The 25565-nt window shown below is 37.8% G+C and overlaps 2 protein-coding genes across 5 annotated transcripts in view; both read left to right on the top strand.

The window, feature by feature from the left end:
• LOC128016990 (talin-2) overlaps positions 1-15199 on the top strand; it is a 41920-nt gene extending 26721 nt beyond the window's left edge. For 3 of the 4 annotated variants that reach the window (XM_052602010.1, XM_052602012.1, XM_052602011.1), the window contains exons 26-59: positions 9-137; positions 249-351; positions 675-883; positions 1138-1257; positions 1511-1708; positions 1798-1937; positions 2021-2114; positions 2199-2288; positions 2670-2792; positions 2912-3055; positions 3174-3335; positions 3438-3578; positions 3666-3847; positions 3988-4120; positions 4964-5065; positions 5164-5334; positions 5414-5560; positions 5703-5804; positions 5921-6040; positions 6124-6270; positions 6388-6557; positions 8127-8310; positions 8433-8558; positions 8689-8757; positions 9257-9373; positions 9742-9927; positions 10035-10142; positions 10253-10358; positions 10753-10877; positions 11253-11378; positions 11524-11586; positions 11672-11854; positions 11991-12116; positions 13244-15199. In XM_052602010.1, the coding sequence (XP_052457970.1) occupies positions 9-137; positions 249-351; positions 675-883; positions 1138-1257; positions 1511-1708; positions 1798-1937; positions 2021-2114; positions 2199-2288; positions 2670-2792; positions 2912-3055; positions 3174-3335; positions 3438-3578; positions 3666-3847; positions 3988-4120; positions 4964-5065; positions 5164-5334; positions 5414-5560; positions 5703-5804; positions 5921-6040; positions 6124-6270; positions 6388-6557; positions 8127-8310; positions 8433-8558; positions 8689-8757; positions 9257-9373; positions 9742-9927; positions 10035-10142; positions 10253-10358; positions 10753-10877; positions 11253-11378; positions 11524-11586; positions 11672-11854; positions 11991-12116; positions 13244-13372 (4575 nt within the window). In that variant the 3' untranslated portion in view covers positions 13373-15199. The remainder of the gene's footprint in view (positions 1-8; positions 138-248; positions 352-674; positions 884-1137; positions 1258-1510; positions 1709-1797; positions 1938-2020; positions 2115-2198; positions 2289-2669; positions 2793-2911; positions 3056-3173; positions 3336-3437; positions 3579-3665; positions 3848-3987; positions 4121-4963; positions 5066-5163; positions 5335-5413; positions 5561-5702; positions 5805-5920; positions 6041-6123; positions 6271-6387; positions 6558-8126; positions 8311-8432; positions 8559-8688; positions 8758-9256; positions 9374-9741; positions 9928-10034; positions 10143-10252; positions 10359-10752; positions 10878-11252; positions 11379-11523; positions 11587-11671; positions 11855-11990; positions 12117-13243) is intronic. The other variant, XM_052602013.1, reaches the window with a different exon arrangement.
• A 2886-nt stretch (positions 15200-18085) lies between these two features.
• LOC128016989 (tropomyosin alpha-1 chain) lies at positions 18086-23319 on the top strand. Its single transcript, XM_052602008.1, has 10 exons — positions 18086-18377; positions 18739-18864; positions 20507-20640; positions 21145-21262; positions 21412-21482; positions 21582-21657; positions 21771-21833; positions 21932-22001; positions 22430-22508; positions 23124-23319. Exons 1-10 carry the CDS (start codon positions 18264-18266, stop codon positions 23125-23127), a joined length of 855 nt encoding a protein of 284 aa, XP_052457968.1. The 5' UTR covers positions 18086-18263; the 3' UTR covers positions 23128-23319.
• Positions 23320-25565: the final 2246 nt, after the last annotated feature.

Here is a 25565-nt window from a genome sequence, read left to right as displayed (position 1 = left end):
ATGTCTAGGCTCATGAGGCGTGCGGCCCCATGGAGATCGACTCTGCCCTTATAGCTGTGCAGACGCTGAAGAATGAACTCCAGGACGCTAAAATGGCAGCATCCGAGAGGCTGCTGAAACCTTTACCTGGGGAATCGGTGAGTTGAGAGCCAATTTATTATCTGTGATGCTATGATTATTTTGTCCTTGGAAAAATAGACATATCAACAACTATACATTCATTTTGTGGTCTAATTTGTGTGGTTTAGTTGGAAAAATGCACTCAGGATCTGGGTGGCACATCTAAGGCTGTTGGTTCCTCAATGGCCCAATTGCTTACCTGTGCAGCACAGGGAAATGAGCATTACACAGGTAATACAGCTCACCCTCATACGCAACACATTAATTTGGCTAAATTGGGATATGCTTTGCAGCTCCGTTATTTTATGTAAAGCTAATTATAATCACTTACTTCAGCCCTAATAATTATCATTTCTTGGGGAAGAAAATAAAGCAAACAAAATTATTCATTTTATTTTTATTTGAGGATGTGTGTGTCAAATTAAGTAAACTTCCAGGAACCTTTAAATATTCCTTTAAATATAGCGAAGTGAACTCAAACAAACATATATTCTGGCTCTCTCACATACACATACACATATTAACTCCAAAACATGAACTGTATGTGTTCACAGGTGTAGCTGCCAGCGAAACTGCCCAGGCTCTTAAGACATTAGCACAGGCTGCGAGGGGTGTTGCTGCCACCTCATCAGACCCCGCTGGAGCCGCAGCCATGTTGGATTCTGCTCGTGAGGTTATGGAAGGATCAGCTAAATTAATTTCTGAAGCCAAGGAGGCGCTGGTTGCTCCTGGTGATGCAGAGGTTCAACAGAGGCTAGCGCAGGTGAGGGCGGAAGAGATGTCTTTTTTTTTTTTACATTACATTAAATTGAATCATTTAGCAGTTATTATTAAAAATGTTAGCTTAAAAAATTAGGAATGCATGCATCATTTATCACTGAGGAACCACCAATGTTAACAATGTTAGTTTATTCAAGTATAAACTAATTTTGATCAATTTAATGCTTCCTTACTGAAAGAAGTAAAAAAAAAAAAATATATATATATTGATATGTGTGTCTCTGTTTTGTGTGTCAGGTAGCAAAGTCTGTGTCCCACTCACTGAATGCATGTGTGAACTGTCTGCCTGGACAAAAGGATGTTGATATGGCTCTGAAAAGCATCGGCGAAGCCAGCAAAAAACTACTTGTAGAGACGGTGAGCTACAAACAAGGACTTTTTGTTTTCTCTTATCATCACCAAATGTGCTAAATGCTAATGCTTATAGATAAATATGCTCCACATAATTTGTACCTTGGAAATTTGTTCTATAGCTTAATGCACACTCACTGTGCATTATAGTGCATGCAATTAATAAATGTAAACAGTTCTCGTGTGTGTAGTTGCTGGGTGTTGTAAAAAAGTTTCCATTTTTATTTAGATTTATTTTATTTTTACTTTATTTTTGCAGCTTCCTCCCTGCAGTAAGAGCTTCCAGGAGGCTCAGAGTGACCTGAACCAGACTGCAGCCGATCTGAACCAGTCTGCAGGTGATGTGGTCCATGCCTCTAGAGGGACCACTTGCCGGCTTGCAGATGCTTCTGGAAAGTTCAGTGAGGACTTTGATGAGTTTCTGGATGCTGGTATTGAGATGGCTGGCCACACTCAGGTATTACGTGTGGAGCTGCAGGACAGAACATGAGAATGTGAATAAGTCTTATTTTTACTGAAATAATAAGTAATGTTTGGTTGTTTTAGAGTAAGGATGACCAAATGCAGGTGATTGGGAACTTGAAGAACATCTCAATGGCCTCCAGTAAGCTTCTGTTGGCTGCCAAGTCTTTATCTGTGGACCCTGCAGGAGGCAATGCAAAGAACCTGCTCGCTGCTGCTGCCAGGTACTTCACCCCGTGTTAATTCATGCACGTTTCATAGATGCTGCTCTTCCTGTATTTTTAACTTGCCTGCGTTGTTTATTCAGAACGGTGACTGACAGCATCAATCAGCTGATTACGCTGTGTACCCAGAATGCCTCAGGACAAAGGGAATGTGAAAATGCTCTAAGAGAGCTTGAGGTATTATATACAAACAATGCACACTATAAAAATGTATTTTAATATTTAGAAATTGGGATATTGTCTATCTTTTTTGGTTTACAGGCTGTTAGGGGCCTGCTGGAAAACCCAAATGAGCCAGTCAGTGATCTCTCTTACTTCGACTGCATTGAAAGCGTCATGGAGAACTCTAAGGTAACAGAAACATGATTATTATTAACTATTGGAGGTTTTGTTTGGAATGCTATCCAGACCTGTATTGCAATTTTTTTTATTTTATTTAAACCTCTGATACAATTGCAAACAAATAAATATTTTAAAGTTTTATGCCGAATCAGCATTTTAGGAGGATTTCTGAAGAGTCATTTCATGGCTGCTGAAAATTCAGCTTTGCAATCACAGGAATAAATTACATTTTAAAATTAATTAAAATAGGAAGTATTTTTTTTAAATTGTAAAAAAAAAAAAAAAATTACTGTTTAATCATCTACCCTGCCTTAAGTGTTAATTCATATCAATATGCATTTAACTGATATGTGATAACTAATCCGTAATCTATCTCTTTCTGATATATAGATACTCGGTGAGTCTATGGCCGGGATCTCTCATAACTGCAAGACAGGAGATGTTCCAGCGTTTGGAGACTGTGTGGGTGGAGCCTCTAAAGCTCTGTGTGGTCTGACCGAAGCAGCTGGACAGGTAAGAAACTAGGTCCTTCCATGGCATATTTCGTTCACAACCATTATGCATTTTTTACCTTTGAACACTTTGTCTTTATGTATTTACTGATAACACTTGTTTTTTTTGTGTGTCATTAGGCTTCTTACCTAGTGGGTGTGTCTGACCCCAACAGCCAGGCCGGACACCCAGGCTTAGTGGATCCTATCCAGTTTGCTCATGCTAATCAGGCAATCAAGATGGCTTGCCGAAATCTTGTTGACCCAGATAATAGTCCTTCACAGGTAGTGTCATCGGGACATCGGGCATTTAGTGTTTGGACTTAAGCCCAGAGCTTGTCTTTCTGCAACATCTTCATCTGTACTTTTAAGGCCAAAATTATAATAAATATGCATGTTGCAGGTGCTGTCAGCTGCCACCATTGTTGCAAAGCACACTTCATCACTATGTAATGCTTGCCGACTGGCCTCTTCTAACACTGCCAACCCTGTGGCTAAAAGACACTTCGTGCAGTCAGCCAAAGAAGTGGCCAACAGCACAGCCAGCTTGGTCAAAACAATCAAGGTTAAATCAATCATCTTTATAAATGAATTCAACTTTTATCCACTCCAGTGACATCAAATGATTGTTCTCTGACATCATTTCCCCTCTTCACTCCCACCATAGGCACTGGATGGAGATTTCTCAGAGGAAAACCGCGAGAAATGTCGGATTGCAACAGCGCCCCTCATTGAAGCTGTTGATAATCTAACCACGTTTGCTTCCAATCCGGAGTTTGCTAGTGTTCCTGCACAGATAAGTAAAGAGGTATGAAGTTCTTCTTCATTGTGGATGTTATTCACAATTGTGTCCTTTTTGTTGGTAATGGTTTATATTTTTCTACTCCCAATTTAGGGTTCAGCTGCACAGGAGCCAATCATCCAGTCAGCACGCTTCATGCTTGACAGTTCCAGCCATCTTTTGAAGACTGCTAGATCTTTGGTTGTGAACCCTAAAGATCCACCTACCTGGTCATTACTGGCAAGCCATTCACGCAACGTGTCAGACTCCATCAAGAGCCTCATCATGGCTATCAGGTAACATACAAATTCTCACATTTTTGTAGTTTGTGTGAAACATGCAGAATAAAAATGAGCTACTATAAATGTTCTTTTTTTATACATAATTTAATAATTCTTAAAATTTTAGAAATGGATCATGTGATTTTATATTACAGGAATAAAGCCCCTGGCCAGAAGGAATGTGACTCTGCCATTGAAAATATCAATAAATGTATTCGAGATATTGAGCAGGCCTCTCTTGCAGCTGTCAGCCAAAGTCTTTCTCGTAGAGACGAAGTTTCTTCTGAGGTAAAGTTTCACCTCTGTATTTTCTGTAGTATTTTTTTCTGGAAAATCTCTTAATTAATGTAGAAACAACATAAAAACTACAATTTTCTTTTGATGGCATCTAATTTAATTAACAACTTTAAAGTTCACTTAAATTTAAAAGTTCACATAAACCCATTGTAATAAATGTCACATTTAAATGTGGCTTTAATGTAATGTAGTGTGTTGTTCTTAGTTTGTGTGACCCTGGACCACAAAACCAGTCTTAAGTGTCAGTTATTTTAAATTGAGATGTATACATCATCCGAAATCTGATTTAATAATCTTTCTGTTGAGGTTTTTAGTTTTTTATAATTGGACAATATTTGACCGAGATACAATTATTTGAAAATCTTGAATTTGAGGGTGCAAAAAAATCTAAATACTAAGTTTAAAGTTGTTCGAATGTATTCTTAGCGATGCATATAACTAATCAGAAATTAAGTTTTGATATATTTATGGTAGGAAATTTACAAAATATCTTCATGAAACATCTTTACTTAACTTAATGATTTTTCACATAAAAGGAGAAATCAATCATTTTGACCCATACAGTACACGTTTTTTTTTTTTTTATGCTATTGCTAAAAATATACCCAAGCTACTTATGATTGGTTTTGTGGTACAGGGTCACATATATAGTAATGTAGTGATGTTTCTATCTTTGTCAATATCAGTTCTCTTTGAATGAAAGCTGTTGGTTCATTTTCCCCACATACTAAGAAAATAATTACATAAAGCATTTTGTAGCAACATTCTTATGTGAGGATAGAAAAATTAAAGTGTTTTTTCTAACTGGGAGTCTTTAACTATTGTATGTTTCAGGCTTTGCAGGAGCAGTTAACATCATCTGTTCAGGAGGTGGGTCACCTGATTGAGCCGATTTCCACAGCAGCAAAAGGAGAAGCATCCCAGCTGGGACATAAGGTGACTATCGTTAGAGAGCCTTTACAGTCTAAAAGAATTTGTCATAAAGTTTTCAACTATGCCATAAGTATTAACTCAAATGTACGTCTGTCCCTCAGGTCTCTCAGTTGGTCAGTTACTTAAATCCTCTGGTCTCAGCTTCTATGGGCATGGCATCCAAAATCTTGGATCATCAGCAGCAGATGAACCTTCTGGATCAGACCAAGACTCTCACTGAGTCTGCTCTGCAAATGCTGTACGCTGCCAAAGAAGGTGGTGGAAACCCGAAGGTACTTCTTTCATTCATATGTGCGTTTTCTGCACATAATTTCAATCTTTCAACAGATCTATTAACTCATTTGTCTTCAGGCGGCTCATACCCATGATGCCATAGAAGAAGCTGCACAGTTAATGAGGGAAGCTGTTGATGACCTCTTGCTGACCCTGAATGAAGCTGCTTGTGAGGTTGGCTTGGTCAGCGGCATGGTGGATTCGATTGCTGAAGCCATGGGCAAGGTTATAACCCACGTATTTTCACATTATAAACTGCCTTGATATGCTTTATAATTCCATTAAAATTTTAAATAAATTTGACATTTTTAATGTTTTACATTATTTAAGCCGTGTAAAACCATTCAACGGTCTTGTCATCCTGTAGTTAGGTGAAGGTACCCCACCAGAACCAGACGGTTCATTTGTGGAGTATCAGACCTCCATGGTGAGACACTCCAAAGCTATTGCTGTCAGTGCACAGGAGATGGTAAGCACTCATAGTTTTCTACATTTGATGTGCTCCATATATATTTCTTTATATCATAATGATTTATTAATGGATTTTAGTGTCCAATTTCAATGTATCCCTTCATTCTCCCTCAGATCACTAAATCAGTGAGTGCTCCGGAGGATCTGGGCAGTTTGGCATCTCATATCACTGCAGACTACAGTCAGCTTGCCATTCAGGGACGCCTGGCTGCCTCTACTGCTGAACCAGAGGAGGTATACGACACACAAATGCACGGACACTCTGTATTTCTCTCTCACTCACACACGCTGACCCTTGTGTTTGTTGGTGATTGTAGATCGGCGTGCAGATAAAGACACGAGTGCAGGAACTGGGGCATGGCTGTATTGTGCTCGTTCAGAAGGCTGGAGCGCTGCAGATCAGTCCATCTGACTCGTTCACCAAGAGAGAACTTATTGAGTGCGCACGAACGGTCACTGAGAAGGTATTGAAATTGCATTACTCACAGCCTCCCATCTAAGAGCTCATGGTGTTTTCTGTTGAAATGTCAGTATCTCCATATAGTAGCATTATATATATATTGTGGGTTTATTTTCTGTAGGTGTCCATGGTGCTTTCAGCATTGCATGCTGGTAATAAGGGCGCTCAAGCCTGTATCACTGCAGGCAGTGCTGTATCGGGCATCATCGCTGACCTGGACACCACCATTATGTTTGCTTCTGCTGGCACACTCAATGCTGAGAACGATTCAGACTCCTTCGCTGATCACAGGTATCACACAAACATATAGTACAATGGGGTAATTTACAGTCTGCAGACATTGGTGATGCACTAAAATAAAAATCATTGGCAGAATTAATTTTTGTTCTAAGAAAAGATTGTTTTAAAAATAAAGTTAAATTTTCTGAAAGCAGAACAATAATAATAATTATATATAGCCATGTAATATGGTAATTACAGCATGCCAATATACAGCCATATCGCATGGCTACGAGTGGAATATTGCGTTTATACAACAGCTCAACAGCATGAGTACATAAATAGGTAAGAAACAACAATGGCGTGTCTTTAAAGGGATAGTTCAACAAAAAATGTACTCACACCCAAGACATCCTAGGCATGTCTGACATTCATCTTTCAGACTAACACATTCAGAGTTATGTTCAACATTTTCCTGTCTGTTCCAATCTGTATTATTTCAGTGAAAGGTGACCCTGTTTCTGAATCCTAAAAAACTATCCATTATTATAAAACCACTAACACGACTCCGGGGTGAAGCTGAAGAGAAACAATATGTTAGTTTAACAAACATGTCGGTTGTTAAAACTTTATCACTTGTAATGTCCAGCTTCTGGTCACTCATGCAGGCTCGCTTACAACAAGGCGGTCGAGCATACGACATAGATGTAATGAAAGGCGCAATGTTTTTTTTTTCAAATACTTTTTACATTTTAAGTTGACAGTTTAACAGCAGAGTTCAAGACTCTGCTGAACCAGTAACGAAGGAACGTTGAGTTTTTGTATTACTGCATTAAAAGTTCACTGTATTATGCATCCGAGTATTATGAGAGAAAGATGGACTGAGGAAGTGTGATTAATTGAATTTTCAATTAAATTCAAGTTTATTTGTATAGAGTTTTTCACAGTACAAATTGTTGCAATTATATATATATATATATGTATATGTATATATGTATGTGTGTATGTGTGACTCTGAACAACAAAAACAGTATAAAGTGTACATTTTTCGAAATTGAGATTTAGTAGAGATAAGTTGAATAAATAAGCTTTCCATTGATGTATAGGTTGTTAGGATCGGACAATATTTGGCCGAGATACAACTATATGAAAATCTGGAGTCTGAGGGTAAAAAAAACAAAAAAAACATCTAAATATTGAGATAATCACCTTTAAAATATGTTCAAATGAAGTTCTTAGTAATGCATATTACTAATCAATTTAGTTTTATATATATATTTTACAAAAAATTTACAAAACATCTTCATGGAACATGATCTTTACATAATATCCTAATGATTTTTGGGAAAAAAGAAAAATCTATCATTTTGACCCATACAATGTTTATTTGGGCTATTGCATTTGTTTGTATATTTTATAATTTGCTGTATAAGGTGAAAAGAAAGAGACTGGGTAGTAATACTAGAAACATGGGTCAACACAGGAGATTGGTTTGCCACAATTGACCAGCCAGAATTATGTATTAAAGAATAATGCTAACAAATAGCTATGCAACAAGGCACCATATGAAATCATTCATATTTACGTAAGCATTATAATCAAGCTCTTATCATTTGTATTCTCTCTCTCTCTTTGTTTTAGAGAGAATATTCTGAAGACAGCCAAAGCGCTGGTGGAGGACACCAAGAACCTTGTTTCAGGTGCAGCATCAAGTCAAGAGAAGCTGGCCCAGGCCGCCCAGTCTTCTGCCAAGACCATCACTCACCTTACAGATGTGGTGAAATTGGGAGCGGCCAGCATTGGCCCGGATGACCCAGAAACACAGGTGAGAGACTTGGAGAAAGTGATGAAGACAGAGGAGAAGTCAAACACAGGGATTTGCCAGCAGCCGGTGGTAAGTCATCTTTCTGGAATGTGCATGTGTTATTGTCATTCATCTCCTCGTAGGTGGTGCTGATCAACGCAGTGAAGGATGTTGCCAAAGCTTTAGCTGAGCTCATTAGTGCCACCAAGTGTGCGGCAGGAAAAGCAGCAGATGACCCCTCCATGTTCCAACTTAAGAGTGCAGCCAAGGTACGAAACACTTCTGCATAAATATTACTCTCCTTTTCCATCCTACCTCAAGAGCACAGAACTTGGTAAGAAACACTTCATCTAGGCAAACAGCTGTTATATATTTGTCTCTGAAACTGTAATCTCCCAGTTGTCCTTCAGAAATCTGGCTGCACGGATGGAAATGTCTCCTAACTCAGATATGAGTAAAAGTGTTCTGGTGAGAAGCTCATTCCAGTGTGTGCCATTTAATCAGATTAATTATTAATCAGCTACTATAATTACTATTGCACACTTAGTCCAAAATATTTTGTGATAAAATGAATTTCACTATTATTGGCATACTTCTGCATGAGTTTGGAATCATTCATTTTTAGGAATCAACTAAATGGTGATTTTACCAGTTTAACCTTAGATCAGTGTTATTTTAGAATTATGCACTGTTATAGTATTTATTGATATTTTGGCTTTTATTTTATTTTATTTAATTTTTATTTTATATATGTGTGTGTGTGTGTGTGTGTGTGTGTATATTTCAGTCAACGAAACCAATATGTCTTTATAAACTGAAAGGATTTCTGGTTTTCAAAGGCAGATATGACTGCAATAGTGAATTTTGCCATCAGATGTTCTTCTGTAAAAGTTGAATAAATGTTCACAGAGGGAGTAGTGTTTTCAGATGTGAAATGTAAATGTATGCCTTATGTCTGTGTGTTCAGGTTATGGTAACTAATGTAACATCCTTACTGAAAACGGTGAAGGCAGTGGAGGATGAGGCTTCAAGAGGAACCAGAGCTCTGGAAGCCACTATCGAGTGCATCAAACAGGAACTCACAGTAAGTTGAACACACAACTTACTGTTGTGTTTTGTTTTTTTGTGTGTGTTAAGGCAGTCGCTCACCGGACGAGCAGCGCAGCACCATGTCTAGAACAATTCGCTTCTCGTCCGGTGTGCGACTGCCTTTAATCATCAGGCATTGGGGGCAGTCGTGGCCTAATGGTTAGAGAGTTGGACTTGTAACCTGAAGGTTGCACGGTTCAAATTAGTTTCAAATTAGTATGGGTCATCATACTTGACCACACGTCATTCCACTTATCAGGTCTTTAAATTGACCTTAATTTTGACCTGTGTTTTGTACAAATCTTGCTCCAATATAGACAAGTGTGGTGACAAAACGATTCAATTAACAATTGTCATCATCAGTCGTTTCAATCTAAAGAAGCCCCTGAGAAATCAACCTCTCCAGAGGAGTTCATCCGCATGACAAAGGGCATCACTACAGCAACCGCCAAAGCAGTCGCAGCAGGAAATTCTGCTAGACAGGAAGATGTCATCTCCACAGCGAACCTCAGCCGCAAGGTCATAGCTGATATGCTGATCACATGCAAGGTGTGTGTGCATGTACTTGTGTCCATCTGTGCTTTTTCATCTATGGATTAGCGAAGGTGTTTTTGGTGTGGACTTTCATAATGGGCTTTAATAATTTCTCCCCTCAGCAAGCGGCATATCATGAGGAAGTAAGTGAGGAGGTCAGAAACAGAGCTCTGTTATACGGCACTGAATGTACCAATGGATATATAGAGCTCTTAGAACAAGTCCTACAGGTACAAACACAGTCATTTACACACATAATGCATCTGCATTGTGCTTTGATGGTCCCTTTGTTCAGGATCGGTCTTAACCGGAACTCTTTATCTCCGTATCTGTATTTCAGGTCTTACAAAAGCCAACAGGTGATCAGAAACCAAAATTGGTGACGTTCTCTAAAAAGGTTGCTGCAGCTGTCACTGAACTGATTCAAGCAGCAGAGGCCATGAAAGGTAAGAGACATTTCATAACACACCTCTATTAAGACAAAAACAGTCTCACTCCCTGTTGTTTGGAGATATACTGTGCTTACTAAAGTTTCCTGTCTTTCCTGTCTCGCTCAAGATGAGGGTGAGTACCAACAAGAGACCAGTACAAAATAATTCTGTATTTCCAATCTTCATTTATAACTTTTTCTTATTTAACCACAGTTGTGTCATGTTTATTTGTTTTGCCTAGTTTCATTTGTGTTCAACTCTGTGACAAAATTATTACTCTCAGGCTTGATTTGTTTTAAAAGGCACTATCCATTTCCTATTTACCTGGCACACGTTCAGTTATTACAGCATGCCTGTGATAATTCCAGGCCTTGCCAAACATTAGTTAAGTGTGTGTGTGTGTGTGTAGGCACTGAATGGGTTGACCCTGAGGATCCTACGGTGATCGCTGAAACAGAGTTATTGGGAGCTGCAGCCTCAATCGAAGCAGCCGCCAAGAAACTTGAGCAGCTCAAACCAAGAGCCAAACCAAGGGTAATGTTCATGGCTTAATACACTACGCTAAACTGATGTATTGTTAGGGCACTGTGTAGTTCTGTGATATTTCCATTTATATGTAATGTAATATGTGAATACTTGTGGTCAAAGGTTTAGAATAATTGAGATTTTAGTGATTTTTATTTTTATTTTATTTTTTCGAAGAAGTCTCTTTTGCTTACCAAAGCTGCATTTTAACTCATTACTTCTGTATTCAGTGTTAATTGATCCTCCAGAATTCATTTAGAATTTTCATATAAATGTAATTTATTACAATGAAAAGTAGTTCAAAATATTACTTTTTTTCTGTATTTTTGAGTGAGAATATGAGACTTATCTATAAAAAAAAAAAATTCTTTACTTTTGTTCCAGCAAGCTGATGAGAGTTTAGACTTTGAAGAGCAGATACTTGAAGCAGCCAAATCTATTGCTGCAGCAACCAGCGCTCTTGTAAAATCAGCTTCAGCAGCTCAGAGAGAACTCGTAGCCCAGGGCAAGGTAAGAAAAAATAGCGTAAGCCATAACAATGTTTATTAATCAGTCCGTAAAATGATTATTAATAGCAACCGTTTCTTGACTTTTTTTTATTTTTATTAACACCGTTTTTATAGAATCATAATGGCCATCTTTTTCCTTCCTGAAGGTTGGAGCCATACCTGCCAATGCTGTGGATGATGGACAGTGGTCCCAAGGGCTAATATCTGCTGTAAGTCCTTAAGCATTAAAAAGTGCCAGTAAAATGTCTTCTTATTATGTTCCTGTATGACTTCTCTGTTTGCTCACTGTTGCAGGCACGCATGGTTGCTGGAGCCACCAGTAGCCTCTGTGAGGCAGCGAACGCGTCAGTCCAAGGTCATGCCAGTGAAGAAAAGCTCATCTCTTCTGCCAAACAAGTGGCTGCTTCCACTGCACAGCTGCTGGTGGCGTGCAAGGTTAAAGCAGAGCAGGATTCAGAGGCTATGAGGAGGCTGCAGGTAATACACAGTTACATTTCATTCTGATATTTTAAATAGTAACTGCACTGTACGTGTTTCATTGCTTAAATTGCTGTATTCATTGAACATGTATTTCATAGGCATATTTCTTGAACTTCTTCTGTGTCATCTGCAGGCGGCAGGCAATGCTGTGAAACGGGCCTCTGACAGTCTGGTTCGAGCGGCCCAGAAAGCTGCTTTCAACAAGGCGGATGATGATAACGTGGTGGTCAAGACCAGGTTTGTTGGAGGAATCGCTCAGGTAGGATTAACAGCCTGAATTCTTAAAAATAATGAATAAAGCTAAATATATATGATCAACAACAAGGTGTAATCTGGCCGCAAAGGAACAAAACCCTGGGTTGCCTTATATAAAGAAATGTTATTCCCAAAACATTGCGCAATACATAAATATCTGTTAAGTGTGTTATTTTGTCAACCTGGCAACGCTGTACACTCTCTTTCCACTATAAACACGCCTGCTTTCTGAAAACACCTGTTAACTTGCAGTTTAGCCATCTCCACTTCAATATTCTATTCTCAGAACATTGTAATTCATCAAGTGTTTATTTACACGAGAGAGAAAGAAAGCGAGAGAGAGAGAGAAAGAGAGGAGAGAGGCTGTGCACGTATGAATTAACAGTGAAGCTGTGGCTTTAATTCCTTTAGAAACAATGATGTTACCAGCTCCTTGTTGAGAAAGATAATGTAGCTCTTGAGCGATTAAGCTATTTATAGTTTATAAAAATATGCAGGGCGGTGCTAAAAAGTTTGTTCCTGAATGACTGATTGCACGCAAAGTGTGATCTGTGTGAGTGAATGAGCATGTGAGTGCGTAAGATATGGAAGACATTATTTTATTTGTAAAAAGTAAAGAGTGCATTAATTTTTGCAATGATAACCTACCATCAATGTTAAGATGATGGTATTTATATATATATTTATATATTAATATGAGTACATTACAATATACATTTATTAGAATGAGTAAATTATTATTTATGGGCTTAAAATCTAAATGCAAACAATCAGAATGTTGTACCTGGTGGGTAGTGTCCGATGTAAACATTAGACATATGCCATTACCTATATTGTACTGTGGTACAGTTATGGAGGCCCTTCATATTGCAGAGGTCAGCTGCTTATATTTAGCATTGGCCCTAAAGTATGCAGTGTTTCATAAAAAGCTGTTTTACTAAATTCTACTGAGATAAAATTCAGTGCAGTCCTTTATCGTATCGTGGCATCTGTATTGTGATCTGTATCATATCATTACTTTGCTGGTGATACACAGCCCAAATAAATAAATAAATAAATAAATATATACTCCCATATTGGCTTTATTCGGTTCATATTTCATTTGTGTTGTGCTTTGTCTGTTTGGCTCAGATTATTGCAGCTCAGGAAGAGATGTTGAGGAAAGAGAGGGAACTGGAAGAGGCCCGTAAGAAGCTGGCACAGATCAGACAACAGCAGTACAAGTTCCTGCCAAGTGAACTCCGAGAGGATGAGGACTAAACAGAAATGCTGGCTTCCCTTTCATCAATTTCTCCACCATTTATTTTTGCCTTGAGGACACAGATGAACTTCTCTATCAAGCGTCACCTACTGAATTGATAAAGGGTTATTGATTCAGTTAATTTTTTTACATCTAAACTCTTGAAAATTTGAAGCGGTGACCGTCTTGTCTCTTTAACCGTGAATGTGTTCATGCCTCCTCCACACCATCATGAAGAAGCTTTGTATTTCAGGCATGAATCTGAACTTGTGAATGGGTGCATGAAGACTTTGGAAGCACATAACTGTGTGCTCAGAACAGCCAGAAGTACACGTTTGAGACTGCATTGAGGAAGAAATGCATGAACTCTGTTTGATCTCATTTATTAAAACAAAGCATTTTAGGGTTTCAGACAAGATGCAGACTTTAATATTTACGTCATTTAACGTCAAGATGAAAAGAAACCTAACTCCAGTTGAATGTTTAACATTTGTACATTTGTAATGGTGAGTTACTTTTTTTTATGTTTTACTTTCATTGCTTCGATGTTCGGAAAGCATACAAATAAACTCTATTTATATAGACAAACAAAAGTGAGTAAATGTGCGATGTAAAACAAATCCACTCCGAATAAGAGTCTAAAATACATTTTCTCCAATTAATGTTTCTTGCTGCCCATGTGCATTATGAGAATGTAATGACAGGATGTGATTCATGTATCAAATCTGGAGAAAGACCAGAAGTACTGTGAAAGTTACACCTCTAACCCCCTAAAACCTTAAAAAAATGACCTTATACCACAGCAAAATATTGAATAAAATCCAAATACTGAATGTATGCTCAGTTATAAAATAATTGCTTCTGTTTGTTGTCTGTGGGCACAAAGACAGGGCTGAATGAATGTGTTGTACTTCACTTCATGCAGAGCCTGACATACTGTATCTCGGACATTTACGTATACAGGCTTTTCTTCTCATACTGAAATTCATGGCCACTACAGTATTTTACAGTGCTGTTTGTAGCTGCTTAGAGGATTTTTCTTTTTTTATGCACATCCTCTAAATTTTCAAAGCCATTTGATGCTGGTACGACTTTCTCATTTTTAGCCTTATGCTCTAGCATGTCACATTTATTCTTGTATTTTGGTCATATGCAACCCTGGAAATCTATTCTCAGTGCTTTATTTCTGTACCACAGCAAGTCTTCCGTGTCTGGCTTTATGAACATTTAGTTTCAGTGCCTTAGTTTATCATTGTCAAATGAACATATCAGTTCTCTGACTGTAGGAGACGAGGTCTGGTGTCTATTCTGACATGCATTCACCATTGTGTGTGTGTGTGTGTAGCAACGTTGCTGCTAATCTGTTAATGCTCTTGTGCTCTATGATGCTCAGAGTTGGAAGCGTATGAGTTGGAGTTTGGAAATTACTGCAACAAGTTTATAAAGCGGCCTAAAAAACTCACTTTAAGCAGTTCCCCCTTTAGCTATAGATCTGCCTGGAAAGTGTCTGTATGCTTCATGTTGCTGTAGATGTATATGGCTTATTTTCAAATATATGTATGTTAAGACAGCACACACTGTGATGCAATTCTTATGCATGCTCAATTACATTTAATGGCAGAGTTGCAAAATGATCAACATTGCTGGCTCATGCATTGTGTAGATGACTAAAGAAGAGTGTAAAATATTGAGAAAGTCCTGAAAGTGTCTCTGCATTTTGAGAAGCCCAATTGACTTGTTTATTTGTGGGTGTCTTTGAATGATTGCCTGTAAGAGCATTGCAATTAAAGAAGCTTCTGCCTATGTGGAAGAACATCTTAACTTAAAATAAAGGCTTTCAAAGTATAGTTCTCTTCAAATTATATTCATTTTCATATAGAATGCTTTTCTTTTACCTTGCCTTAAAGACAATTGGCAATGAAACTGTAAAATAGCACTGAATAGTGTTCAAGATGTAACTATTGCAAACCTTTTTTTATCTTTTTTTATTCATACTTTATTCATTCAGTTTAATTTTAAACACTGTGAAACATGTTAAGTGTAGTATCATAAAAATTAGTAGTAAAGTTGTAAAAAAATAGTTGGCTTCTGAGAGGCAATGGTATAGTGCTAATAATAACCATTTAAAATCTGTTCATCTAAAAAGTATGCCAAATACTCAATTTTAGTATTAATTTTAATAGTTATTTTTGAGACTAGGAGAAAGCTTTCCTGTACCGAGTTTGAGTTTAAGTTAATGTTCTACACAGTCATCTGTAAGTATAAATAGTCTCAATTTAGAAGGTTATAAATCTCTTGCAAATAGAAGCAAGTTTGCCTTCTAGGTACCTTCTGCCCTTCTTTACAATATAGTAATGCGCTGTGATATTTACATACATTTAAAAAGACACTTACTTTACATCTCAGTCATTTGTAGAAGTGAGTAACACAAACATTTTCTCGTATATTTAAACCAAGTACTCAGTGTTATGTTCCTGTCTGCAGTTTTGCTGTTGTTCTGACCTATTCTTTACGATTGTGAACTGCGATGGAATAATCTGGCACTATAGATCAGTTCAATATGACGGTACTACACTAAACTCAAGCTGACTGCCCCTTTAAGCCACTGCTCTTTGGCATGGGGGTAGGGCAGATATGTAGTATGTCTTGGTCAGCATGAGGGTATGGGGCTATATTGGGTGGGATCACATAATGAGGGAGGTGCTAATTTTAGTCCCCCTGTGGGGAGATGGTCATAGCAGATATGCATGTTTAAAGATTCACAGTTGGTACAATAAGAGTTGCAATTGGTTTAGCCAGTAAAACTGTCAAATTTTCTCAAAAGGTATGTTTTCAAACATTAGTCTGTATAATTTCTGTGGGAAAGGACTAGAAGGCTTGTGTATGGTTATATGTGAGAACATAATGTTTAAGGCTGTTTAATTGCTTTACACGATGAAAGCAGCTCTGCTCTCTCTAGCACACATACTTTTTATTGTGGATCTCAGTAAACCATAACCAAGCCTGTCAATTTGACCAGTTTTCATTAGTACTACATTTTAATTTTACAGCTTTCTGTAAATTAATTTAGATTATATTGCTCCAAATTACAGAATTCAAATGCTACAGAATAGTCCTAACAAAGGTATATGAAAAATCTTGCAGTTGAATGAAAAGTATTTAACAGGTTGGGGTGCCAGACGTAAATGCGTTGTTGAAAGGTTTTGCCCCAGAGGAAGCTTTGCACGTCTGCTTGAATGTTACCGGCTATAACGTATTACCCCAGATCATTCTGAAAGTCTAACTGCAGAAAAGCAGTTGAGGAAAAGAATGAAACTAGACGACACTTTTAGAAAGCAAGGTTCTTTATTGGTGTCTTTGGTTCCATGATCTTTATCATCTATGGAAGCTTTCCATTCTCTACAATGGAAAAAGTGTTAATAAAATGTTTGATACATTATGAAAATTGTTCTTTTAAGAACTATAAGGAATCTTTTTATAAATGAACAGTGTAGGTGATAATCCATCTCAAGGCAGTACAGAATATAAAGTCTCACAGAAAAACTTTCAGCACCTTAAACTCTTAATGTTAAGTCAGAGAAAAGTCCTATAATTAATTACTACAACAGCCCTAAAAATGCATATACAAGCAGTTTAGTGCAAATTAAGTACACATAGTTTATTAGTATTGTTCATTACATTTGTAATACACAATGATAAAAACGGTTGTGTGTTCAAGATTAAGATGAATTATGTAGCCTATATAGCCAAGCTTGTCTTACAACAGCTAAGAAGAGACTGTGGCAGGTGCTTCCTTCAGGAGGGGAAGGGTAAAAATAACCTCCTGGAGAAAAGTTCATGGTGTGGGAATGTGAGAGTATAAAACATTTATGTTGAGGGCAAACACCTCAGCTCAGAAAGACTGTATGATCTTCTTATCAAAAAACAAAAACACTTTAGATTATGACTAAGACGCTTAAAAACTAGAACAAATATGAAGTAAATTAACAGATCTAGCTTGCAAGTATAATAAATCTGAACCTGAGTACCCTCTTAGTCCCAAGTGAAAATTTATTAAGTGATGTAGCAAAGCCCAAATAGAGGCGTTATGTGGTGTTTGTATCTTCGCGGCATGGCTGACAACTGTAGCTGTGCCACACGACACGTCGTTGTGATTCCAAGAGATTTGTGGGGGTTTTACCGCGGCCGATTAAAGCCAGCACGGTGCTTGGCGATGAATGCAAGCGTGCTGAGAGATTGCTGTTCAACAGCCACCGTATCTAAAGCTCTTCAGATTATGAACAATGCCTGAGGGACTCGTTGACATGCCTCTCTGTTACGAGACTGACCCAGAGATACTAACGCCTTCCCAGAGAATCACTTTCATGAGCCCCTTGTGTGCTGTATAAAATCAATAGTTTTTTTGTTTTTCTCTCTCTGCTTTTCTTTGTAAAGAGCTCAACCGGGTGGGGGTGGGGGTAATCATATTTTTTATTTATCCCAGCCCAATATTATATGTTGGTGCTCACGTGTTCAGCGTTTTGCATCAATTTGACAGTGTAAATTGCTTTCTGGACAGTTTTCCTCCTCTTCCCTCATTTTCTGAATGTTAGAAATAGGAAGACGGCCCCCTTGTAAGACGTCTTGGCCCTCAGATCCCATATATAGGCATTTTAGTGGTCAAATGTCTGAGGGCAGCGAATCGCCATCCAGATCCTTAAAAAAAGACACGACACAGGAGGAACCGCTAAGGGCCATTCCCAAAAAAGTATTGGGTGTCTTGCGGAACTTCTCAGGCTCCTGTGAAGGCACATATTTGACAGCCTACAGCTAGACCAGCTCGCACTCCAGCTCAGCGTTCAGTTCAGCACAGACGCTCATCGCCTCTCTCAGTCCAGTTTTTGGTGCGACCACCCATACACAAAAGCAGCCATGGATGCCATTAAGAAGAAGATGCAGATGCTCAAGCTCGACAAGGAGAATGCCTTGGACAGAGCAGAGCAGGCTGAGGCCGATAAGAAGGGATCAGAGGACAGAAGCAAGCAGGTTGGACTTAAATCGGGCGCTCATGCATCTGGGTGGCTCTTTGCACCTTTATAAATCAGACTTTAGCCTACATAGTCTGCTTTTATTTTCACAGCTAATTATGCTGTGGCCTATGGCATAATTCTGTTTTAAACAAGTTTTTCTATTTCTATTCTATCTTCTATTTAATTTTTTAATTCTATTTGAACTGTTTTTCATATCGGATGTCTCACTACCACAGTGGACCATCTGCTTTATTGGCCTGCATGGTTAACTGACGCATGAAAGATGTTAACTGAACAAATAATGTACAGTTATAGACGCAGCTGGCAACTGTTCTCGTCTCTCTCCATGTGTATTGACACACGTGCTTCTCCTGCAGCTCGAGGATGACCTGGTCGCCCTGCAGAAGAAGCTGAAGGCAACTGAGGATGAGTTGGACAAATACTCAGAAGCCCTGAAGGAGGCTCAGGAGAAACTGGAGCTGGCTGAGAAGACAGCTACCGATGTAAGCATTATGTGCACATAGGGTTTCCCATCTGACGTCACGCAATCTGTGCCCGCCCCTTCTAAACAGACAGTCTGTTCAACTTATTACATACACCTGATTTAATTTTTACCATCACGTAGAACCTCAAGGTTTTTTTTTTTTTGTTTTTTTTTTGCCGACTAAACTTTATCGGGAACTACAAAACATTGTCTTTTGAAATGACACAGGCCATTCTTAATCGTATATGCATCACGTGGTACAACGTGCAACGAATACCAAGACGCATATGGGAAAACAGGCTGCCATATGTACAGCTACAGGAGAGTGTATGCAAACGGCTGTTTTAAATTTAGCACTGCGCTTTATAAGGAAAGCGTTTGGGGTTCGTTTGCCCACCTACAAGCGTCTTAATAGGGGTTCGTATAGAATTTCACCTCACCGTTGCTGCATAATTAAGACTATCAGCGATCATCCATCAAGCTAGTTTGATAAACTGAAACTATTATATTTTATTAAATAAAATAATAGAATATAGCTGGGACTATAAATGAATAACAAACCACACAATATGATAAAACAGCCTATTATGTAGATTTATATTTAATATATCATATTTATATAATAATTGTAATAGTAATAGACATAGTGAATTATTCAACGACTTTCAGGGAGGCAACGTCTAAAATAATTTCTGTCACTAATTTTGTGGCCGCAGTCCCGATAAAAAGTAGCTTTGGCGCCCCTAGCGAAGTTAGGTAACATTAAACTATCTTTAATCATTAAACAGACTTCTAAATAAATCAGTAAATATTTTACTGAATAAATATCTATTTAGCACACCTTTGTGGCCAATTTTTTACCATTCAAAACCATTCTTTTTTATTTTTTTATTTTTTTTTGCTGTTTAAAAATAATATATAGGCTGCTTGTAGGCTATATTTGCCGTTCCTAGGGAATTCAAAGCCTGTTTTGAGAGAGGGCTTCATTCGAAATGAAGCCTAGGATACCCAGTTTCACACTGAAACAATTATACAACTATGGATTTCCAAACAGATTGTGCACGACTCGTATTGCGGTAACATTCCACCAGATGGCGCTGTACTCCTAGACATTTTGCACATAGTTAACAGGTTGCACTGAGTTCAGTCAGAGACAGTTTATGGTTCAGTGTACAAAAGAGTGCAACATCTGCAGGAGCAACAAACTGAAACCAATAGGCGGAGAGATTGAAATGCATTTAACAACAATGCAGTTTTTATAATCTAATTTATCAAATACATTTTTATAGTGTACAGACATAGGTGTAAAATTTCAAAAAAACCACTCTAAATTGTTTGTTAAAAACGTTTCCAATGTTTTCGTCGTTAGAAAGTTCACAAAAATTGATCGTGAACTGGCGCTTAATAGATGGAGAGAGCGGTGATGCTTTTTGCACACATCATTATACTGTCTTTATAGAGACACTAGCATTTGAATGTTGTGATTTATCGGCCAATATGTAATGATAGGCCTATATGACGTTTAAAACCATATTATGTAAAGTTGTAGTGATATTTCTCCCGAAAGCGCTGTTTAAACCTATGTGGATTTTTGTTATGAATGTATACCAGACGTACAGTATTAGTGCGCTGTGAACTCATTACTAGTCGTCTGTGCGCAGGCTGAGGGTGACGTCGCCTCCCTGAACAGACGCATCCAGCTGGTTGAGGAGGAGTTGGATCGCGCTCAGGAGCGTCTGGCCACTGCTCTGCAGAAGCTGGAGGAGGCTGAGAAGGCTGCTGATGAGAGTGAGAGGTGTGTGGGAAAACTCAAAACAGACCCTTAGGCTCTTAAAAAAGTCTGGGAAAAAAATTAGTCAAATATAGATTTTCCATTTCCCCGTTTTATTTTCCATGTCCAAATTACAATTTAAACCACAATATGGAATTTTTTAAACAAACATTTTTTTTTAAATAAACAAATAAATTAACTGTTTATTATTGTTTTTATTACAGTGAACTGAATCTCATGTGTAATATATCTTAGAATTTTAATTGTTAGATATAGTAGAGACCAAAACATTTGACATACGAGTCCAAAATACCAAATTTAAGGGATAAGTTTCAAAACTAGCTACTTTTTATGTTGTTAATCTAATTAAGTTGATCATTTATTAAACATATGCAGGTCTCATTAGATTAGATTAGATTAGATTCAACTTTATTGTCATTATGCAGAGTACAAGTACAGAGCTAATGAAATGCAGTGATTTTATGATTACATTCAAACTCTCTCCCTCTCCCTCTCTCTCTCTCTCAGAGGCATGAAGGTGATTGAGAACAGGGCCCTGAAGGATGAGGAGAAGATGGAGCTGCAGGAGATCCAGTTGAAGGAGGCCAAGCACATTGCTGAGGAGGCCGACCGCAAGTATGAGGAGGTCGGTTTTCTCTCTCTTTCTTACTCTTATAATGTATTATAGACACATACAATAAAATTATGAATAAGTAATTTCACATAAACAATGTCTTCCCCCTGGACAGACTAACACATGTACACTTCTAATGTTTTCTTTGTGGTGGTACACAGGTGGCCCGTAAGCTGGTGATTGTTGAGGGTGAGCTGGAGCGTACTGAGGAGCGTGCTGAGCTCAATGAGAGGTAAAAACAAACAAATGTAATACTTTAAAAACATATTTGCTCATCTTAGCTTCTGTGTGTCATTTTTTGTGGCAAATCCTCTGTGACTCCCACTTATAGTAAGTGCTCTGAGCTGGAGGAGGAGTTGAAAACTGTGACCAACACCATGAAGTCCCTGGAAGCCCAGGCTGAGAAGGTAAGCGTGTAAATGTTTGAATGAGTGTATGATCATCTGGATATATTTGTGTTGTGTGTAGGTGTTTACACAGACGGCACATTAACCCTCCCTTCTGTCTTTCCCATCTACAGTACTCTGCTAAGGAGGACAAATATGAGGAGGAGATCAAGGTCTTGACTGACAAACTGAAGGAGGTGAGTTCATTGATTCAGCTACCATCTTCTGTGTGTGTGTGTGTGTGTGTGTGTGTGTGTGTGCATATAAGAGTGCCTGACGTCTCTCTGTCTTCCAGGCTGAGACTCGTGCTGAGTTTGCTGAGAGATCAGTCGCCAAGCTTGAGAAGACCATTGATGATCTGGAGGGTATGTCAACTTGTACCTTACTGTTGCTGTTAGACACTGGTTAAATCCTTAGTTACATCCTTGGAATATCAGGTTTAAGTTCTTTTTGCGTTTATCTGTTACAATTAACAGTTAACATAGTGATTTACCTTTAAATTAGTAGGATATGCCTTTAAATTTGTAGTGGTACATATCCCCAACACTAGAATGTACTGTTTAAGTATTTATACAATTGAATTTTTCTCATGATTAAGGAAGGTAATTTCACTTCATTTTATTTCTATTTAATTACTGTTTTCTTAGTTTTTTCTTTTATCTGTTTGTCTTTGGCCACTTGTCATTGTTCGTTCCACATTTGCATTGCTTCTTCTTCCTTGTTTTTCGTTTCTTTCCCACTCCTCTCCACTCAACACTTCTCTGCCGTTCTGGCCTTTAATTGGCTACTCTAGATGAACTGTATGCTCAGAAACTCAAGTACAAAGCCATCAGCGAGGAGCTGGACCACGCTCTCAACGACATGACCTCCATGTAACTATCCCCTTCCCTGTTACTCATGTTCATGTATGAGATTGTGCACACTGGTTTGGTTTAACAGCATGTCCAGTTTCTCTGTCTGTTACTATAATCTAGTTTTCAGGTTTTCTGAATGATTTTAGACTGAACCCAGTATTAAGATTAAATGCTGCCTCACATAAACCTTTCCGTTGATTTACTAAGTATGAAGTGATGTATAAAAGATGAAATTACCCGCAAATAACACAAACTGTGTTTCGTCTGGAAAGCATGATGACTCTTTTTTTTTATCTGTTGCATGCCCATTGTTGTTTGATATCACCATCTCTCGTTTGTTTTAACCAATTTTTTTTTCATTTTTCATTTAAGTTATATTTTACATGTAAACATTATGTTTACATTTTTGCAGCTTGCTAAATTATTTTTAGATATGAATAAAATAAAACAAAATTAATCTCAAAATGCCTGATGTGGACCTTTTCTCACTTGCATGAACATACTTGTTGCAAGATATATATGTGTGTGTGCTTGTATTTATGTGACACCGACATATCTCTTTCATGCCATTTACTGTTTAATATCACCATGTCTTGTTTGTTTCAACTCTTTTTTTTTTCTCCCCCTGCACAGTTAATTTTTTTACATCTCATCTCTGGCTCCGGGCACCATATGAGCGGCAACTCCTTCATTTCCTCAGTGTTTCTCTATTTTTCCTCTGTTGCTGCTTTTCTCCATCACACTATTCTCAGTGGGGATGGAGCACTCAGTTCTATCATTTGTACAGAAATTGTTTGCTTTCTGTAAAATAAAACTTCCATCTCTGTAAGCTCCCCACTCCTTTCTCTCCTTTAGTATGTCTTAACTCTTTTGATTTCATATGTCCTTAATTTATTGTCGAGAAGCTTGAATAAAATCCAAAAAAAAAAAGCTCCTTCTCATCACCTTATGTTGCTTCTCTCTTTGGCATATGTAATTCTCCTATTCATACCATCACATTTAAATTAACTGGGTAAATGCTTTTGGAACTAACATGTTCTCCTTAGATTTTCACTCTTCTCTTCTCTTCTCTTCTCTTCTCTTCTCTTCTCTTCTCTTCTCTTCTCACCAGACTCCCTCTATCAACAGCTCCGTAAAATCCAGGTATTTTTTACACGAGTTTATTTTAACACTCAATGAATTCTAACGTCACAATAGAATGTTTTCTTTTAATGGTGAACACCCTCAACCTTTTCAATTTATTTTACATAAAGGGAAAAGTTTACATAGAAAGGGGAAAGTGCCTTCTGCATTATATAACACACCTTGGATCATTACCAAAGTCGTGTTGTGTTGTAGGAGTAGACTATATTTACTTATTCCAAGAATCCTTCTAAATTTAATTTAATTTAATTTAATTTAATCCATCTAGAATCAGAAAAAACATTTCTAGATTAAGTATCTGAATTATACACTTGTAAAACTATCAATTCATGTTTATCACATTTACAGTTTTTCTGATTTTTCTAAAACACATTTCTTGATTTCTTATTTTCTCAAAACCTTAAACACAAATCCAAACCTCAAAATCAAACAAAGCTTTCAAATCATACACACTTTAGCCAATGAAATATACACTACAGGTAATTAAGATGGAGAACACAGTTTCCAGTGCATGTAGTTACCAGTGGTGTCAAAAGTACTGACATTCATTACTCAAGAAGAAGTATAGATACTAGGGTTTAAAAAGACTTTTGTAGAAGTTGAAGTATCAACTCAAGCTTTTTACTCAAGTAAAAGTGTAAAAGTACTGGTTTAAAAAACTACTTAAAGTATAAAAGTAAAAGTAATGTAAGGGGGAAAAAATGCCATTAAGAACAAAAGCTTAGGCCGCACCACAGGGGCCTATTGTACACTACCCCACCTCCTCAAAAAAACATTTTTCTAAAGGCCATAGGCCATAATGACTATAATGTTATATTAAAATGTTCATGTTGAAAAATTTGGGATGCACTAGGCTTCCTGTTTCAGCCGCATATATGAAAATACAAAAATGGTGTGCACATCCCAAACATCCAATTAGGACACAGGTGCAAGACAACTAAATGATATAGACAAATAAAGAAGTGAAGTCTGAACACTGAAAACTACTGCTCCAGAGGAATTTAATCAAGCAACGTTTCGACCTTCAGGTCTTCATCAGCCGCATATATGCCCATTTAAAATGAACGCACTTTAGTACAATGCAAATACATTAAAGGACTAGAGATATGATGACTAGTTGCCAATAAGTATTGTTATGGTGCAAAAAGTCAAACTTCAGAGGCATGTCATCAATAACCCTTAATGGAATGTAAATGTACATCCAAACTTAGCTGCAGGAATCTGCGAGGGCAATGGACAAGAACATTGGTGCAGGCTTAGTAACAATTACACTTGTATGGCTGTCTATTTACAATAAACATTATAGTGCTATCAAAATGAATGATTATTCCAAGTGATTAATCAAAAACTAAAACTGAAAAATAAGTCATAATCCTGATACCTTCTTGATTGATAGCTTCTTGTATTCGATACATACGTCTGCTATGTCCAGTGTTCGGGCGGGGGGAACGAGTTACAAAGTTGGTAAAGCCTATCACAACATTGTCAATCGCATCGTCAATCGAAAATGCTAATTTATTCAAACGTCTCGCTACCGAACTACCTACAGTAGCTTAATTTGTGGAGGACGAAGAAAAAGCACTCATTTGGTAAATGAGCCAGTGAGAAATAATAACTTTTAAGTAGGGTCCAGTGCCTTTTCGATATTTTTAAAACGGTACTCCTAAACAGTGCCTGAACCGATACTTTAAAGGGGGGGGTGAAATGCTCGTTTTCACTCAATATCCTGTTAATCTTGAGTACCTATAGAGTAGTACTGCATCCTTCATAACTCCAAAAAGTCTTTAGTTTTATTATATTCATAAGAGAAAGATAGTCTGTACCGATTTTTCCCGGAAAAACACGAGCGGCTGGAGGCGTGACGTGTGGGCGGAGCTAAAGAATCACGAGCGCCAGTAGGCTTTTGTGTTGAGAGCATGTGGAAGCTGTGAC

The sequence above is a fragment of the Carassius gibelio genome, chromosome A7 (assembly GCF_023724105.1).
Source record: "Carassius gibelio isolate Cgi1373 ecotype wild population from Czech Republic chromosome A7, carGib1.2-hapl.c, whole genome shotgun sequence".
Classification (NCBI taxonomy): Eukaryota; Metazoa; Chordata; class Actinopteri; order Cypriniformes; family Cyprinidae; genus Carassius; species Carassius gibelio.
Note: the sequence above shows the minus strand (reverse complement) of the source record. Positions and strands in the feature narration are given on the sequence as shown.

Coding starts and splice junctions, on each gene's coding strand:
- LOC128016989 (XM_052602008.1), top strand. CDS start 18,264: ATGGATGCCATTAAGAAGAAGATGCAGATGCTCAAGCTCGACAAGGAG. Junction 20,641..21,144: donor GCTGCTGATGAGAGTGAGAG/GTGTGTGGGAAA, acceptor TCTCTCTCTCAG/AGGCATGAAGGTGATTGAGA. Junction 22,002..22,429: donor GACCATTGATGATCTGGAGG/GTATGTCAACTT, acceptor TGGCTACTCTAG/ATGAACTGTATGCTCAGAAA.